This window comes from Mustelus asterias, chromosome 11 (genome assembly GCF_964213995.1).
Source record: "Mustelus asterias chromosome 11, sMusAst1.hap1.1, whole genome shotgun sequence".
Lineage (NCBI taxonomy): Eukaryota > Metazoa > Chordata > Chondrichthyes > Carcharhiniformes > Triakidae > Mustelus > Mustelus asterias.
Window position 1 is genome coordinate 65,476,293 of NC_135811.1, and position 20,093 is coordinate 65,496,385.

Genomic DNA, 20,093 nt, shown 5'->3' on the forward strand with positions numbered 1-20,093 from the left:
CCTGTGGGGGAGCACTTCAGCAGTCATGGGCACTCAGCCTTGGATCTTCAGGTAAGCGTTCTCCAAGGCGGCCTTCACGACACACGACAGCGCAGAGTCGCTGAGCAGAAACTGATAGCCAAGTTCCGCACACATGAGGACGGCCTAAACCGGGATGTTGGATTTATGTCACATTATCAGTAACCCCCACAGCTTTCCCCCTGATCTTGCAGAATCTTACTAGCTGTTCTGTCTGGAGACAATACACATCTCTTTAACCTGTGTTTAATGTTCCCTCCACCCACATTATCTGTACCTTTAAGACCTGGCTGGCTGTAGAGATTTGCATTCTAATTAGTATTCTGTAACTTGATTTCTGTGTCTCTGTGCACTGTTGGAGAACAGATATCCACTCCATCTGACGAAGGGGCAGCGCTCCGAAAGCTTATGGTATTTGCCACCAAATAAACCTGTTGGACTTTAACCTGGTGTTGTGAGACTTCTTACTGTGTTTGTATATTATACATAAAATGATTCGGATAATGCAAATGGTCTGATTAGTAATGTTGTGGACGACACAAAGATTGGAGGTGCTGTGGATAGTGAGGATGATTACCAGAAGATACAGCAGGATGTAGATAGGCTAAAGACTTGGGTGGAGAAATGGCAGATAGAATTTAATCTGGACAAATGTGAGGTGATGCATTTTAGGTCTAATGCAGGAGGGAAGTATACCGTAATTGGTGGAATCCTTAGAAACATTAACATACAGAGGGATCTAGGCGTACGGTCCACAGTTCCCTGAAAGTGGCAAGACAAGTGGATAAAGTGGTCAAGAAGACATATGGCATCTTGTCTTTAGCAGTCAAGGCATCGAGTATAAAAATTGGCAAGTCATATTGCACCTATATAGAAATTCAGTTGGGCCACATTTAGACTATTGCGTACAGTTCTGGTTGCCACATTACCAGAAGGATGTGGAGGCTTTGGAAAGGGTACAGAAAAGGTTTACCAGGAGGTTGCCTGGTTTGAAGGATTTAGCTATGAGGAGATTGGATAAACGTGGCTTGTTTTTCCTTGAACGTCAGAGGCTGAGGGGCACCTGAAAGAAGTTCACAAAATTGAGAGAGGAATAGATAAAATGGACAGTCAGAGTCTTTGTTCCTGGGTAGAAATGTCAATTACTATGGGACACAGGTTTAAGGTAAAAGGGAAAAGTTTAAAGGAGATGTGCAAGGCAAGTTTTTTTTAAAAAACACATAGGGTAAGTGCCTGGAATGTGTTAGCCACAGAAGGTGGTAGAAGCAGATACAATAGCTACGTTTAAGGGGCATCTTGACAGATGTTTGTGTAGCAGTGGTCGAGGACATTTGGGCTTCTGGTGGGACAGGAGGTGCGTTGTTGTAAGTTAGAAACATAGAAAAACTACAGCACAAAACAGGCCCTTCGGCCCCACAACTTGTGCCGAACATATCCCTACCTTTTAGGCCTACCTATAACCCTCCATCCTATTAAGTCCCATGTACTCATCCAGGAGTCTCTTAAAAGACCCTATTGAGTTTGCCTCCACCACCACTGATGGCAGCCGATTCCACTCGCCCACCACCCTCTGTGTGAAAAACTTCCCCCTAACATTTCCCCTGTACCTACCCCCCAGCACCTTAAACCTGTGTCCTCTCGTAGCAGCCATTTCCACCCTGGGAAAAAGCCTCAGAGTCCACCCGATCTATGCCTCTCAACATCTTATACACCTCTATTAGGTCTCCTCTCATCCTTCGTCTCTCCAAGGAGAAAAGACCGAGCTCCCTCAGCCTATCCTCATAAGGCATGCCACTCAATCAAGTTGGTAGGACACTCTGGAGCTTGACCTGATTGAAGACCCAGCCACAATGAACAAGGCCTCAGGATGTTTTGTATCAAGGTTATTTGTGGCTGTATATATTTCATCCAGCGCAGTCTCTTCACGTTCTCGTAGGATGGGATGGAAACTGCTGTCAGGATAACAGAGGTTCCCAAGGCCTCCTTGGCATTCCCACTGGTGCAATGGTGATGCAGGTGGTGCCTTCCGAATTTTGGAACACGGTTCGCAAGAGCCTGCTTTCTCCTCAATGCTGGCATTGACTTTTGGCCACCATACATAACTGCAGGCTACCACCTTCATTCGCACCACCTCTGGGTGACCTTGGTGCAGTTGTTCCAACATTTCTCTCCTCAAGGAAGGGAGAATGACACCCGCATGCCTCACAATAAAACCATCCTGCACTGACAATTCCCACTGGACTTAAATGTCTTCAGTTCCGGATTCTTCTGTCGGCTTATTCTCCCCTTGCAGACGAGATCTACTATTTGACTCAGTATGGAATCCTGTCTTTTGGCTTGTTACACTTTAGCAGCTGTAATCGGTACCTTATCATCTTGTGAAAAGTACAGGATCTGAATAATCTCGTCTAGATAATTTCTGTCAGAGTGGTGAAACTTGGTAACCCCAAAAATGATGCCCAGTGCCTCCTTCTTTCTCTAATTGCGCTTAGTTTTCTTCCGCTTAAGAGTGACCTAGACGTGAATGCAATGGGCCTATCTTCTTCATTTGCCATCAGATGGGATAGCACCACTCCTACGCCATACAACAAAGTGCCATAGGCCAACTGCAGAGGTAATTTGGGGTCAAAATGGACTAGGACCCCGGACTTCTTCAATACCTTCTTCGTTGCTTGGTAGGCCTTCTCACACTCCAGCACCCACTGCCATGCCTGTCCCTTCATCAATAACCAATGCAGTGTTTTCAGCGCTGTCATCAGGTCAGTCACAAATTTGCTATAATAGGTTTGAGTCCTGCAAAGACCACAACTGGGACTTGTTTTCTGGTCTTGGTGCCTTTATTATGGTCCCCAGCATCTTCGGCGCTTTATCCCAGCCTTGCCTGTCGACAACGTGACCTAAATACTCGACAGAGTCCTTGAAAAACTCTCATTTATCTTTGCTAATCTGCGGCCCACGTTCCTGCAGTGTTTTCCTCCCACAGTCCAAAGATGTGCGGGTAGACTGGGAGAGCAGGCTGGCAGGTAGGATAGCTGAGGAACAGTGGAGGATTTTTAAGGAGATCCTTTTCAGTTCTCAGCAAAAATATATTCCAGCAAAAAACAAGGATTGTAAGAAAAGGGAGAACCAGCCGTGGATAACAAAGGAAATAAAGGAGAGTATTAAAATAAAAACAGCTGCGTACAGAGTGGCCAAAAATAGTGGAGAAACAAGTGATTGGGAAAAATTTAAGAAACAACAAAGTGAGACTAAGAAAGCGATAAAGAAAGGAAGGATAGACTATGAAGCTAGGCTAGCAATTAATATAAAAAATGATAGTAAAAGTTTTTATAAATATATAAAAAGGAATAGAGTGGCTAGAGTGAATGTTGGACCTTTGGAGGACGAGAGGGGGGAGTTAATAGTGGGAAATGAGGATATGGCTGAGTCTTTAAATACGTTTTTTGTGTCGGTCTTCACGGTGGAGGACACAAATAGTTTGCCAAATATTAACGATAGAGGGTTGGCAGCAGGAGAAATACTTAATACAATTAATGTTACCAGAGAGGCAGTGCTGGGTAGACTAATGGGACTGAAGGTGGACAAGTCCCCGGGTCTGGATGGAATGCATCCCAGGGTATTGAAAGAAATGTCAGAGGTAATAGTGGATGCGTTAGTGATTATTTATCAAAACTCGTTGCATTCTGGGGTAGTGCCGGTTGATTGGAAAACGGCTAATGTTACGCCGCTGTTTAAAAAAGGAAGGAGACAAAAGGCGGGTAACTATAGGCCGGTCAGCTTAACGTCTGTAGTAGGGAAAATGCTGGAATCCATTATTAAAGAGGAGATAGCAGGGCATCTGGATAGAAATGGTTCGATCAATCAGACGCAGCATGGATTCATGAGGGGAAAGTCGTGCTTGACGAACATGTTGGATTTTTATGAAGATGTGACTAGGGCGGTTGATGGAGGAGAACCGGTGGATGCGGTGTTTTCGAATTTCCAAAAGGCGTTTGATAAGGTGCCCCATAAAAGGCTGCTGAAGAAGATTAGGGCACACGGAGTTGGGGGTAGTGTGTTAAAGTGGATTGGGGACTGGCTATCCGACAGCAAGCAAAGAGTCGGAATAAATGGGTGTGTTTCCGGTTGGAGGAAGGTAACTAGTGGCGTGCCGCAGGGATCGGTACTCGGGCCGCAACTATTTACCATTTATATAGATGATCTGGAGGAGGGGACGGAGTGTAGGGTAACGAAGTTTGCAGACGACACAAAGATAAGTGGAAAAGTGAATCGTGTGGAGGACGGAGAAGATCTGCAGAGAGATTTGGACAGGCTGAGTGAGTGGGCGAGGATATGGCAAATGGAGTATAACGTTGATAAATGCGAGGTTATACACTTTGGAGGAAATAATAACAAATGGGATTACTATCTCAATGGAAACAAATTAAAACATGCTACCGTGCAAAGGGACCTGGGGGTCCTTGTGCATGAGACGCAAAAGCCCAGTCTGCAGGTACAACAGGTGATCAAGAAGGCAAATGGGATGTTGGCCTATATCGCGAGGGGGATAGAATATAAAAGCAGGGATGTCTTGATGCACCTGTACAGGGCATTGGTGAGGCCGCAGCTGGAATACTGTGTGCAGTATTGGTCCCCTTATATGAGGAAGGATATATTGGCATTGGAGGGAGTGCAGAGAAGGTTCACCAGGTTGATACCGGAGATGAGGGGTTTGGATTATGAGGAGAGGCTGAGGAGATTGGGTTTGTACTCGTTGGAGTTTAGAAGGATGAGGGGGGATCTTATGGAGACTTATAAGATAATGCGGGGGCTGGATAGGGTGGAGGCGGAGAGATTCTTTCCACTTAGTAAGGAAGTTAAAACTAGAGGACACAGCCTCAAAATAAAGGGGGGTCGGTTTAAGACAGAGTTGAACATAGAACATAGAACAGTACAGCACAGAACAGGCCCTTCGGCCCATGATGTTGTGCCGACCTTCATCTGAAACCAAGATCAAGCTATCCCACTCCCTACCATCCTGGTGTGCTCCATGTGCCTATCCAATAACCGCTTAAATGTTCCTAAAGTGTCTGACTCCACTATCACTGCAGGCAGTCCATTCCACACCCCAACCACTCTCTGCGTGAAGAACCTACCTCTGATATCCTTCCTATATCTCCCACCATGAACCCTATAGTTATGCCCCCTTGTAATAGCTCCATCCACCCGAGGAAATAGTCTTTGAACGTTCACACGATCTATCCCCTTCATCATTTTATAAACCTCTATTAAGTCTCCCCTCAGCCTCCTCCGCTCCAGAGAGAACAGCCCCAGCTCCCTCAACCTTTCCTCATAAGACCGACACTCCAAACCAGGCAGCATCCTGGTAAATCTCCTCTGCACTCTCTCCAGCGCTTCCACATCCTTCTTATAGTGAGGTGACCAGAACTGCACGCAATATTCCAAATGCGGTCTCACTAAGGTCCTGTACAGTTGCAGCATAACCCCACGGCTCTTAAACTCCAACCCCCTGTTAATAAAAGCTAACACACTATATGCCTTCTTCACAGCTCTATCCACTTGAGTGGCAACCTTTAGAGATCTGTGGATATGGACCCCAAGATCTCTCTGTTCCTCCACAGTCTTCAGAACCCTACCTTTGACCCTGTAATCCACATTTAAATTTGTCCTACCAAAATGAATCGCCTCACATTTATCAGGGTTAAACTCCATTTGCCATTTTTCAGCCCAGCTTTGCATCCTATCTATGTCTCTTTGCAGCCTACAACACCCCTCCACCTCATCCACTACTCCACCAATCTTGGTGTCATCAGCAAATTTACTGATCCACCCTTCAGCCCCCTCCTCTAAGTCATTAATAAAAATCACAAAGAGCAGAGGACCAAGCGCCGATCCCTGCGGCACTCCGCTAGCAACCTGCCTCCAGTCCGAAAATTTTCCATCCACCACCACCCTCTGTCTTCGATCAGATAGCCAGTTACCTATCCAATCAGCCAACTTTCCCTCTATCCCACACCTCCTTACTTTCATCATAAGCCGACCATGGGGGACCTTATCAAAGGCCTTACTAAAATCCATGTATATGACATCAACCGCCCTACCTTCATCAACACACCTAGTTACCTCCTCAAAAAATTCTATCAAATTTGTGAGGCACGATTTGCCCTTCACAAATCCGTGCTGACTATCCCGGATTAATCCGCATCTTTCTAAATGGTCGTAAATCCCATCCCTAAGGACCTTTTCCATCAATTTACCAACCACCGAAGTCAGACTAACCGGTCTATAATTACCAGGGTCATTTCTATTCCCTTTCTTAAACAGAGGAACAACATTTGCCACTCTCCAGTCCTCCGGCACCATCCCCGTGGACAGCGAGGACCCAAAGATCAAAGCCAAAGGCTCTGCAATCTCATCCCTCGCCTCCCAAAGAATCCTAGGATACATTTCATCAGGCCCAGGGGACTTATCGACCTTCAGTTTATTCAAAACTGCCAATACATCCTCCCTCCGAACATCTATTTCCTCCAGCCTATTAGCCTGTAACACCTTCTCTTCCTGAAAAACATGGCCCCTCTCCTTGGTGAACACTGAAGAAAAGTATTCATTCATCACCTCGCCTATCTCTACTGATTCCATACACAAGTTCCCACCACTGTCCTTGACCGGCCCTAACCTCACCCTGGTCATTCTTTTATTCCTCACATAAGAGTAAAAAGCCTTGGGGTTTTCCTTGATCCGACCCGCCAAGGACTTCTCATGTCCCCTCCTAGCTCTCCTCAGCCCCTTTTTCAGCTCATTCCTTGCTAACTTGTAACCCTCAATCGAGCCATCTGAACCTTGTTTCCTCATCCCTACATAAGCTTCCCTCTTCCTTTTCACAAGACATTCCACCTCTTTTGTGAACCACGGTTCCCTCACTCGGCCATTTCCTCCCTGCCTGACAGGGACATACCTATCAAGGACACCCAGTATTTGTTCCTTGAAAAAGTTCCACTTTTCATCAGTGCCTTTCCCTGACAGTTTCTGTTCCCATCTTATGCCCCCTAATTCTTGCCTAATCGCATCATAATTACCTCTCCCCCAATTGTAAGCCTTGCCCTGCCGTCCGGCCCTATCCCTCTCCATTGCAATAACAAAAGACACCGAATTGTGGTCACTATCTCCAAAGTTCTCTCCCACAACCAAATCTAACACTTGGCCCGGTTCATTTCCCAGTACCAAATCCAATGTGGCCTCACCCCTTGTCGGCCTATCCACATATTGTGTCAGGAAACCCTCCTGCACACACTGCACAAAAAGTGCCCCATCCAAACTATTCGACCTACAAAGGTTCCAATCAATATTTGGAAAGTTAAAGTCCCCCATGACAACTACCCTGTGACCCCCACACGTATCCATAATCTGCTTTGCAATTTCTTCCTCCCCATCTCTATTACTATTTGGGGGCCTATAGTAAACTCCAAACAACGTGACCGCTCCTTTCCTGTTTCTAACTGCAGCCCATATTACCTCAGTGTGCATATCCCCCTCAAAGTGCTTTTCCGCAGCCGTTAAACTATCCTTGATTAACAATGCTACTCCTCCACCTCTTTTACCAGCTTCCCTACACTTACTGAAACATCTATACCCCGGAACGTCCAACAACCATTCCTGTCCTTGTTCTACCCACGTCTCCGTAATGGCCACAACATCGTAGTCCCAAGTAGCAATCCACGCCCCAAGTTCATCCACCTTGTTCCGGATGCTCCTTGCATTGAAGTAGACACACTTCAACCCACCTTCCTGTCTACCGGTACCCACCCTTGACCTTGATACCTTCCCCAATACCTCACCACCCTCAACACTGACTTCCGGACTACAACTCCTTTTCCCACTCCCCTGACAAATTAGTTTAAATCCCCCTGAAGAGCCGTAGCAAATTTCCCTCCCAGGATATTGGTGCCCCTCTGGTTCAGGTGCACCCCGTCCTGTTTGTAGAGGTCCCACCTTCCCCAGAACGTGTTCCAATTATCCACGTATCTGAAACCCTCCCTCCTGCACCATCCCTGCAACCACATGTTTAAGTGCACTCTCTCCCTGTTCCTCAACTCGCTATCACGTGGCACCGGTAGCGTACCAGAGATGACCACATGTTTTGTCTTTGCTCTCAGCTTCCAGCCCAGCTCCCGAAATTCCTGTTTTAAATCCCCGTCCCGTCTCCTACCTATGTCGTTGGTACCACGACTTGTGACTGTTTCCCCTCCCCCTTAAGAATCCGGAAAACACGGTCTGAGACGTCACGGACCCTGGCATCCGGTAGGCAACAAACCATCCTCGAGTCTCTTTTGCTGCCACAGAACCTCCTATCTATCCCACTAACTAACGAGTCCCCAATAACTATTGCCCTCCCGCTCTCCTCCTTACCCTCCTGAGCCACAGGGACGGACTCAGTGCCGGAGATCCTCTCACTGCGGTTCACCACTGGTATGTCGTCCCGCTCAACCGTATCCAAAGCGGAATACTTATTGCTAAGGGGAACGACCACAGGGGATCCCTGCACCGACTGCTTCTTCCCAGCCCCTCTCACCGTCACCCATCTATTTTCATTCCGCGGAGTAACTGTATCCCTGAAGCTTCTGTCTATGGCCATCTCTGCATCCCTAATGATCCTAAGTTCCTCCAACTCCAGCTCCAGTTCCCTTACACGGTTTTGGAGGAGCTGCAGATGGATGCACTTCTCACAGGTGTAATCAGCAGGGACACTGACGTCGTACCGCACCTCGAACATAGTGCAAGAGGAACATTGCACTGCCTTCACACCCATCCTCTCTAGATACCTTGCCAGTACCAGGTAGAAACAGCAAAAAATGAATTAACTCACCCCTGCTCGCCCTTTCTGCCCAAGCCCTGTGAGCCAAAGCCCTACAGCTTTCACTCTGCCTCCTGCTCACTCTGCTGCCCGCTAACGACGCTGCCCGCTCAAAAGTGCGGCCGACTTTTAAACCCTCCAAAACCTTCCCAGACTCCTGCTGGGCCCACTTCCTGTTTTGAAAAAAACCTCCGATTTTTTTTACACAAATTTAACTTAAAATAAATAAATAAATGTAGTTGAGGAGGAACTTCTTCTCCCAGAGGGTGGTGAATCTCTGGAATTCTCTGCCCACTGAGGTGGTGGAGGCTACCTCGCTGAATATGTTTAAAGCGCGGATGGATGGATTCCTGATCGGTAAGGGAATTAAGGGTTATGGGGATCAGGCGGGTAAGTGGTACTGATCCACGTCAGATTAGCCATGATCTTATTGAATGGCGGGGCAGGCTCGAGGGGCTAGATGGCCTACTCCTGCTCCTATTTCTTATGTTCTTATGTTAGGTGGATTGGCTGTGCTAAATTGCCCCTTAGCTGGTCCCCCTGACACTAAGGGGCAATTTAGCACAGCCAATCCACCTAACTCGCACATCTTTGGACCGTGGGAGGAAATCGGAGCACTGGAGGAAACCCATGCAGACACGGGGAGACACTGGTCACAGACAGTGACCCAAGCCGGGAATCAAACCAGCTCCCTGGCACTGTGAGGCAGTGGTGCTAACCACTGTGCCGCCCCGACCCTCGTGTGAGAACCATAGAAAATTACAGCTCAGAAACAGGCCTTTTGGCCCTTCTTGTCTGTGCCGAACCATTTTATGCCTAGTCCCACTGACCTGCACTTGGACCATATCCTTCCACACCCCTCTCATCCATGAACCCGTCCAAGTTTTTCGTAAATGTTAAAAGTGACCCCGCATTTACCACTTTATCCGGCAGCTCATTCCACACTCCCACCACTCTCTGCGTGAAGAAGCACCCCCTAATATTCCCTTTAAACTTTTCTCCTTTCACCCTTAACCCATGCCCTCTGGTTTTTTTCTCACCGAGCCTCAGCGGAAAAAGCCTGCTTGCATTCACTCTATCTATACCCATCAAAATCTTATACACCTCTATCAAATCTCCCCTCAATCTTCTACGCTCCAGGGAATAAAGTCCCAACCTATTCAATCTCTCTCTGTAACTCAGCTTCTCAAGTCCTGGCAACATCCTTGTGAACTTCTCTGCACTCTTTCAACCTTATTTACATCCTTCCTGTAACTAGGTGACCAAAACTGTACACAATACTCCAAATTCGGCCTCACCAATGCCTTATATAACCTTACCATAACACTCCAACTTTTATACTCGATACTCCGATTTATAAAGGCCAATGTACCAAAGGCACTCTTTACGACCCTATCCACCTGTGACGTCACTTTTAGGGAATTCTGTACCTGTATTCCCAGATCCCTCTGTTCAACTGCATTCTTCAGAGTCCTACCATTTACCCTGTATGTTCTACTTTGGTTTGTCCTTCCAATGTGCAATACCTCACTTGTCTGCATTAAATTCCATTTGCCATTTTTCAGCCCATTTTTCTAGTTGGTCCAAATCCCTCTGCAAGCTTTGAAAACCTTCCTCACTGTCCACTACACCTCCAAACTTTGTATCATCAGCAATCTTGCTGATCCAATTTACCGCATTATCATCCAGATCATTGATATAGATGACAAACAACAATGGACCCAACACCGATCCCTGCAGCACACCACTAGTCACAGGCCTCCACTCAGAGAAGCAATCCTCCACAACCATTCTCTGGCTTCTTCCATTGAGCCAGTGTCTAATCCAATTTACTACCTCCCCATGTATACCTAGCGACTGAACCTTCCGAATTAACCTCCCATGAGGGACCTTCTCAAAGGCCTTGCTGAAATCCAGGTAGACAACATCCACTGCCTTCCCTTCATCCACTTTCCTGGTAACCTCCTCGGAAAACTCTAATAGATTGGTCAAACATGACCTACCACGCACAAAGCCATGTTGACTCTCCCTAATAAGTCCCTGTCTATCCAAATATTTGTAGATCCTATCCCTTATCACATCTTCCAATAACTTGCCCACCACCGACGTCAAACTTACTGGCCGATAATTTCCCGGATTTCTTTTGGAACCTTTTTTAAACAACGGAACAACATGAGCCACCCTCCAATCATCCGGCACCTCCCCCGTGAATACTGACATTTTAAATATGTCTGCCAGGGCCCCTGCAAGTTCAACACTAGCTTCCCTCATGGTCCGTGGGAATACCCTGTCTGGTCCTGGGGATTTATCCACTCTGATTTGCCTCAAGACAGCGAGCACCTCCTCCCCTTTCATCTGTAAAGGTTCCATGACCTCCCTACCAGTTTGCCCTACTTCCGTAGACTCCATGCCCGTTTCCTCACTAAATACGGATGCAAAAAAAACATTTAGTATCTCCCCCATCTCTTTTGGTTCCATACACAGTCTACCACTCTGGTCTTCAAGAGGACCAATTTTATCCCTCACTATCCTTTTGCTCCTAACGTACCTATAGAAGCTCTTTGGATTATCCTTCACTCTGTCTGCCAAAGCAACCTCATGTCTTCTTTTAGCCCTCCTGATTTCCCTCTTAAGTATCTGATCTGTTCCTTGCTGCCTGTACATTTCATACAACTCTCTCTTCCTCTTAATCAGTGTTACAATCTCCCTTGAGAACCAAGGTTCCTTATTCCTATTTACTTTGCCTTTAATCCTGACAGGAACATACAAACTCTGCACTCTCAAAATGTCTCCTTTGAAGGCCTCCCACTTTCCATTTATATCCTTACCAGAGAATAGCCTGTGCCAATCCACACTTCCCAGATCCCTTCTCATTTCATCAAATTTGGCCTTTTTCCAGTTCAGAACTTCAACCCGAGGACCAGATCTATCCATATCCATGATCAGGTTGAAACTAATGGCATTATGATCACTGGATCCAAAGTGTTCCCTCACATCCATCATCTGCCCTAACTCATTTCCCAATAGGAGATCCAATATCGCATCCTCTCTAGTTGGCACCTCTATATACTGTTGTAGAAAATTCTCCTGAACACATTTTACAAACTCTACCCCGTCTAAACCTTTAACAGTATGCGAGTCCCAATCTATATGTGGAAAATTAAAATCCCCTACTATCACAACTTTGTGTTTCTTGCAGTTGTCAGCTATCTCTCCGCTGATTTGCTCCTCCAATTCTTGCTGACTATTGGGTGGTCTATAATACAACCCCATTAATGTGGTCATACCTTTCCTGTTTCTCAGCTCCACCCATAGGGCCTCTGTAGACAAGCTCCCTAATCTATCCTGCCTGAGTACCGCTGTAACATTTTCCCTGACCAACAATGCCACCCCCCCACCTTTTATCCCTCTGCCTCTATCCCGCCTGAAACATTGGAACCCTGGAACATTGAGCTGCCAGTCCTTGTTTTGTTTGGAGTGTGGAGACTGCAATAAATACCTGTACTCCCTGATGCCTGTCTGTGGAGTTCTTCAGGACAACTCCTCAGTAGTAAAGAATTTAGCACTGGCGACAAAGGTGGGAGTGACCGGCGCTCATAAGGTGAAGGATCAGGACCTTTACCATGGACTGTCTGCCGAGATCCTTAGTGCAGAGTGTAACGAAAACCCTCTGAGGATGAGTGGGACCACACGGGTAAGAGAGCGTCTTGGGAAACAGTACATTTGGTGAACTCGGCTGCTGTCAACGGTTACAAGTCTGTCTCCTCGACTGTCGTTGGCATCGGTTGTTGCAGGGCAACAAGAGGAAGACTTGGTTGTCGGGTGACTAGGAGTACTGAGCGCTTGGGAACGAATGAATGCAGGAGCCAGCACCAAGGATCTGGGTTCAATTCCGACCTCAGGTCACTGTGTGGAATTTGCACATTCTCCACATGGGTTTCCTCCGGGTGCTCCGGTTTCCTCCCACAATCCAAAGATGTGCGGGTTAGGTTGATTGGCCATGCTAAATTGCCCCTTAGTGTCAGGGGGACTAGCTGGGGTAAATGCATGGAATTATGGGGACAGGGCCTAGATGGGATTATGGTTGGTGCAGACTCGATGGGCTGAATGGTCTCCTTCTGTACTGTAGAGATTCTATGATCCTATGATAATTGCCCTCTGGTGTGGGGGGGCGGAGGTCCCCCCAAGCAGATTACCCTGCAGCCAGGGTCACCTGACCCATTCCCTTAAACGGGCTATGGCCCAACAGACATAAAATCAACCTGGAAACCAGAGAGCCATGCATTTGGGGAAGACAAACAAAGGAAGGGAATACTCAATAAACGGGAAGATATTGAGAGAAAAGCAAAATACTGGGGAGGCTGGAATCTGAAACAAAAACAGAAAATGCTGCAAAGTCCCAGCAGGTCTGGCAACATCTGTGGGGAGAGAATAGAGATATTGAGAGGTGTTGAGGTGGTGATAGACTTTGATGTGCATGTCCTTGAAGGTGGGAGGAGAGGTAGACAAGGCAGTCATGAAAGCATATGGAATACTTTCCTTTATTGGGCAAGGTATTGAAATCAAAAGCAGGGATGCAATGCTGGAACTGTATAAAGCCACAAGCTGGAGTTGTGTGCACAGTGCTGGTCGCATTACAGGAAGGATATATTGTTCTGGAGCGAATGCAGAGGAGATTTACAAGAATGTTGCCAGGACTTCAAAATTGCAACTTTGAGGAGAGATTAGATAAGCTAGGGTTGTTCCCATAAAACAGAGGTGGTTAAGGGGTGACCTCATTGAGGTGAACAAATTTATGAGGGGCCAACCGGTTTCCCTTGGATGAGGGTCAGTTACAAGAGGGCTTAGATTTAATGATTAGAGGGGACATGAGGGAAATCTTTTTCACTCAGAGGGTAGTGGGCACCTGGAATTCACTGCCCACGTTAGTGGCTGAGGCTGAAATGCTCAACTCATTCAAAAGATACCTGGATGGCTACAGGATCAGGTGTTGAAAAGTGGGATTAAAACGAGCAGCTAGTTTCTTTTTTTCTCGTGGCCATTGCAGACATGATGGGCTGAATGGCCTCTTTCTGCACCTTAATTTTTTTATGGTTCTCTGATACACCCAAGGCTTAACAAGGCTGCTTAAAAGGTTTAACCACATTGCGCCGTATGAGAATGGAGTCACTTACAGGCTAGATCAAGTAATGAACCACTTGGATTCTCCAGTCACTCAACAATTTCACTCACTTTTAGTCATGCAAATTTCTAGATTATTTTTTCAAACTCGTATGCAACTGACAGCTCAAGATTATGCTAGAGTTTCCTTGCTCACAGACCTAATTGGCAGTAACAAGCTTCCTTTAAATATATATACTATATATGCTTTATGATTGGAAATTCTTACCTTAATGTGATCCATCAACCAAACCAATGCACCAAGAATCAGTGGCCAAGTGTGTGGAGCTCCGACTGTATACAGTGAACTTTTTGACAATGGAAAGGGATACCTTAAATGAATAAAGAAATCAGTTCCCAATGAATAGGAATATAGCTTAATTTCTTGGACAAAATCTTCCACACACCATGTAAAATACATATTAACGAGAGTAGGCATGTGAAATATCAGATCACTGTTCATGGTCATTGTTCTACAAACATGATCAAATCTCAAGTCAAGAAAGACTTATGAACTACATACTAGCATTTGTGACAGTGGGGACTTCAGGAGGAATGCAAGAATTGTTACCACTGAATATATGGCTATTATTTTATTCAAGCTAGTAATAAGTTGCAAAAAATTTAGGCCTCAAATTATAGATCCATTGGGGACTCCACTACTCACATCTTTCAACAATAGTAAAGACAACATTTAGCACCAATCTTTATTGCCAGTGAAGGAATGGTGATGAGCCATATTATTGAACTGCTGCAGTTGGTGAAGTATTAGGATACAGTGTTGTTAAGGATTTATCTGCCCTGATTTCCCTGCTCTCTTACCCCCCTAAACACATTTCATCCTTTAGAAATCATACCATATTTTCCTCAAACCTTAAATTTACAAATGTCTCTCTCTCTTTTAAGAACTTGAGCAGCACACTCAAGGCAGGATGAGTATTTGTGCACACACATACACAGGAAGAGGGTTCAGGGCACAACTACAATAACATACAAGTTGAATATTACATGTGTTCAGAGTCTAGAATCAGAAGTGTTCCTTCCGAGAAGAGGTTGACTGATTGTAAAGAGTGCCATCTTCCAGAGCAAGACTTTCACAACGGGAGAAGGCACATAAACGGAGTTAGCCCGCTGGCACCAGTTTCAAGGTTCCAGCAGTTGGCTGATTTGATGAGGGTCAGAGTTTTTCCTGCTGCCACCAGCTTGATGGTAGATAGCACAGGCTGTTGTCTGCAGCTTTGTTCACATTGGACGTCAAACTGTAACATTAACTGCTGGAATTCAGGTCCAACAGATGATATCACACTGCAGCTTGGGGGAGATCATGTGAAATATCTCAACGTTGGACACAGGATGACTGGGATTTTGAGGTTTAATTGGGGGTTCCTTTTGTTTTTTGAGACACTGGTCTTGAATCGGTAAACAGGCTTTCCCTTGTTGATGCCATTGTGTCAGACTTACTGATGCTTTGGCCATTAGCACTATTGTGTGAGATTAAGGTTATTATGTGTGAAGGTGTTTCTTTGTTCGAAGTTAGCTGGAACAGTCATCAAATGAGCAGCTGAATCATTTTGTCTGCTCAGCCATTGTCCATTTTCAAACAGCACAGAAAAAAAATGACTTTGTAAAATAGTCATGATGTGGAGATGCCGGCGTTGGACTGGGGTAAACACAGTAAGAAGTTTAACAACACCAGGTTAAAGTCCAACAGGTTTATTTGGTAGCAAAAGCCACACAAGCTTTCGAGGCTCTGAGCCCCTTCTTCAGGTGAGTGGGAATTCTGTTCACAAACAGAACTTATAAGACACAGACTCAATTTACATGAATAATGGTTGGAATGCGAATACTTACAACTAATCCAGTCTTTAAGAAACAAAACAATGGGAGTGGGGAGAGCATCAAGACAGGCTAAAAAGATGTGTATTGTCTCCAGACAAGACAGCCGGTGAAACTCTGCAGGTCCACGCAACTGTGGGAGTTACAAATAGTGTGACATAAATTCTGATTCTAGGATCGCATGATAAAGACTCAGGAGGAAAAAAGCAGAAATATTTATGTGAAATAGTGTGACATAAACCCAATATCCCGGTTGAGGCCGTCCTTGTGTGTGCGGAACCTGGCTATCAGTTTCTGCTCCGCGACTCTGCGCTGTCGTGTGTCGCGAAGGCCGCCTTGGAGAACGCTTACCCGAATATCAGAGGCCGAATGTCCACGGGACACAGTGGACAGAGTACCCTTCGTTGTCCAGTACTTCCCCGGAGCGGAGAAGCTACGGCATCTCCTCCGGAGCCTTCAACATGTCATTGATGAAGACGAACATCTCGCCAAGGCCATCCCCACACCCCCACTTCTTGCCTTCAAACAACCGCACAACCTCAAACAGACCATTGTCCGCAGCAAACTACCCAGCCTTCAGGAGAACAGTGACCAAGACACCACACAACCCTGCCACAGCAACCTCTGCAAGACGTGCCGGATCATCGACACAGATGCCATCATCTCACGTGAGAACACCATCCACCAGGTACACGGTACATACTCTTGCAACTCGGCCAACGTTGTCTACCTGATACGCTGCAAGAAAGGATGTCCCGAGGCATGGTACATTGGGGAAACTATGCAGACGCTGCGACAACGGATGAATGAACACCGCTCGACAATCACCAGGCAAGACTGTTCTCTTCCTGTTGGGGAGCACTTCAGCGGTCACGGGCATTCGGCCTCTGATATTCGGGTAAGCGTTCTCCAAGGCGGCCTTCGCGACACACGACAGCGCAGAGTCGCGGAGCAGAAACTGATAGCCAGGTTCCGCACACACAAGGACGGCCTCAACCGGGATATTGGGTTTATGTCACACTATTTCACATAAATATTTCTGCTTTTTTCCTCCTGAGTCTTTATCATGCGATCCTAGAATCAGAATTTATGTCACACTATTTGTAACTCCCACAGTTGCGTGGACCTGCAGAGTTTCACCGGCTGTCTTGTCTGGAGACAATACACATCTTTTTAGCCTGTCTTGATGCTCTCCCCACTCCCATTGTTTTGTTTCTTAAAGACTGGATTAGTTGTAAGTATTCGCATTCCAACCATTATTCATGTAAATTGAGTCTGTGTCTTATAAGTTCTGTTTGTGAACAGAATTCCCACTCACCTGAAGAAGGGGCTCAGAGCCTCGAAAGCTTGTGTGGCTTTTGCTACCAAATAAACCTGTTGGACTTTAACCTGGTGTTGTTAAACTTCTTACTTTGTAAAATAGTCCAGCTGATGAATATATATTTTATCTTTCACGTCTTAACTGTGACACTTATCAAATCTCTGAGAACTTCATAGAAACAACAAAAACTGAAAATGCTGGAAAACCCAGCAAGTCTGACAGCATCTGTGGAACAAGAATAGTGCTAGTGTTTTGGGAGGGGAGGACACTTTGTCAGCCCTGGGATGTGGGCATCATTAGCAAGGCCAGCATTTGTTGCCCATCGCTAACTGAAGTGGCAATCAAGAGTCAACCACATTGCCGTGACCTAGAGTCATACATATGTGGGCCAAAATATATCACTTCAAACCTCTCTGCATTAAATTTCAGTTCCCTCTTGTTCAGCCATTCCACCAGCCTATCTATACCCTAATGAAATCTATCACTTTCCTCTGGATAATATTTTCAAGTTTTGTCTTATCTGCAATTTTGAAATTGTGCCCTGTGCACCTGAATCTAGGTCATATTAAGGAAAGCAGTGGCCTTATTCCCACTGCCTCACTAAATACCTTCCTCCAGCTTGTAAAACAATTATTCTGTTTCCTGTCAACTTTGGTGATTTTCCTAACAGGCCTTCCCAAACTGTGGGTCTTGAAGCTCAATGGAGTCACAAGGTCCCAGAAAACAGTGGTTGTCATGGAGCTCAATATCCTCAAATACATCTAATTCAGTTCTGGTCACTTGTTAACTTTATGGGCAGTCAATCTTATGAATATTTGTCAATCCCTATTCAACCAGTCTCTCAACTACTTCTTTCATTATGTCTTTGGCAGCATCTTCTTCCTTTGTAAAGAGATCCAAAGGATTCATTTAGTACCATGTTCTTCACCTCCTCAAGTGGACCTTTTTTGGTCCCCATAAGTCCTATTCCACCCATGCTACCTTTTTACTATTTATGTGTCGATAGATAGATGCCATCTTTTGTATTAATATCTTCTCATGCTCTTGCCTCGTTTCCTTTTTTCACCTCCTCTACGTTGAGCCTGGTTCCAACTTACATCAACCAGACATCTCTCGTACACAATTTTTCTGCTTCATCTTACTCTGTCTTTCTTCATCCAGGGACCTCTGATTTTGATTGCCCTTTCTTTCTTCCTCGAGGCAATGTACTTCGACTCTACTCAAACCATCTGCACTTTAAAGTCAGCCCATTGTTTTACCTGCCTATCTTTTATTCCAAGTTATCTAGGACAATCCATTATTTTTTCACCGAAATTGATCCTTCTCCAATTCAGAATATTTTCCAACTCCAGACTGCTCCATTGTCCTTTTCTAAAGCCTTATGATCACAGTTTCCTAAATGTTGCCCAACTGACACTTAATCCACTTGATACGTCACTCCTCAAGATCAGATCCAGCAATATTTTACTTGTTGACCAGAAACAAGCAAAAACATTTTCCTGGATGCACCTTCCCCTCTCTGCTATCCTAGTCTATATTACTATAATTATCATTCCTTTATAGCTCTTCACATCTGTAATTTCCCTGAAAATTGCTCTGCTCTTTCAGTATGTGGTGGCCTATCAAATACACCAAGTAGTGTAATGGTATTGCGTTTTTTTTTCTTATTCACCAAACTGATTTTGTCCTTGAGCTCTCTAGGACATCTCCCTTCACTGTACTATTCTGCCTAATAAATATTACCAATCATCTTGCTTTCTTTCCTGAACACGTTGTCATAGTCAATGGGACAGAAGGGGGCCATTTGGCCCATTGATTCCATGTCAGCTATCTGCAGAACAATATGCTCCACCCCCTTACCCTACTCTATCCCTGTCGCTGTGTAGTAAGATTGTTTGCCTTGACTGCTTATCCAATTTCCTTCAGAAACATAGATCATCACATCTCCCACTAGCCTCAAATATGGCAAGTTCCAGGTCATTACGAATCACTGTAAAAAGTTATTCCTCTCATTCCCCTGCATCTCTTGAATCTACGTCCCCTAGTCCTGGTGCCACTAGCTAATGGGAACAGTCTTTTTGCCTATCTTACTTAAATCTTTTACAACCTTGTACTTCTTCATCAGACGTCTCTCAATCGCCATTGCTCCAGGGAGAACCCAGCTTCTCCAGCTTAACCTTGCACTTGAAATCCCGCATCCCCAGGACTGTTCTGCCGATCTCTGCACCTTCTGAAAGACCATCACTTCCTTCCTAAAGTGTGGCAGTCAGAATTGGATGCAATACCTAGTTGTGGTCTAACCAAAGGTCTATTTTTGAAACTCAAGATCCGATATGCTTTGGTAACCACTCTCCTAACTTTCAAAGATCTATTCACCTGTACACAGTTTAGAAACACGCCATTAAGTCTATAATGCCACTTATCGATTCTGCAAAAGATGCATCACCTCACACTTCTCTGTATTAAATTCCATCTACCACTTATTTAACCATTCCACTAGCCAATGTCCTGTCCCACTCGATTAATATCATTGTCATTTACCACAACTCCAAGTTTGGTATCACTGGCATATTTTGAAATTTAATTCTATGTTCCAATATCCAAGTAATTTACATAGATATTACTTCACAAAAAGCAGTGGCTCTAGCAATGATGCTGGGGGAACATCATTGTCTACCAGCCGGAAGTCTGAAAAAAAACCATTTACCACAACTTGCTGTTTTCAGTCCTTAATCTAATTATTTTTTTATCCAAGCTGAAACTGACCCTCCATAGGCAAACTCCACAGCATTGCCTTAATCAAACTTGTTACTTCATCACAAATTGAATTACTGAAACAGTCCTCATATCCAGGAATATTCAGTACCCAGTCCTGCCCTATATTTGAATCAATCTCCATTGCTGACA

At 45.3% G+C, this 20,093-nt stretch overlaps 2 protein-coding genes across 3 annotated transcripts in view; both read right to left on the reverse strand.

Annotated features, from left to right (window-relative positions):
- LOC144500567 (uncharacterized) overlaps window positions 1–20,093 on the reverse strand; it is a 1,101,151-nt gene that overhangs the window by 128,311 nt on the left and 952,747 nt on the right. The window lies entirely within an intron of this gene.
- Window positions 1–20,093, reverse strand: part of LOC144500566 (kinetochore protein NDC80 homolog) — a 187,135-nt gene that overhangs the window by 122,208 nt on the left and 44,834 nt on the right. Inside the window, exon 6 of the mRNA XM_078223687.1 lies at window positions 14,259–14,361. Within this exon, the coding sequence (XP_078079813.1) occupies window positions 14,259–14,361 (103 nt within the window). The remainder of the gene's footprint in view (window positions 1–14,258; window positions 14,362–20,093) is intronic.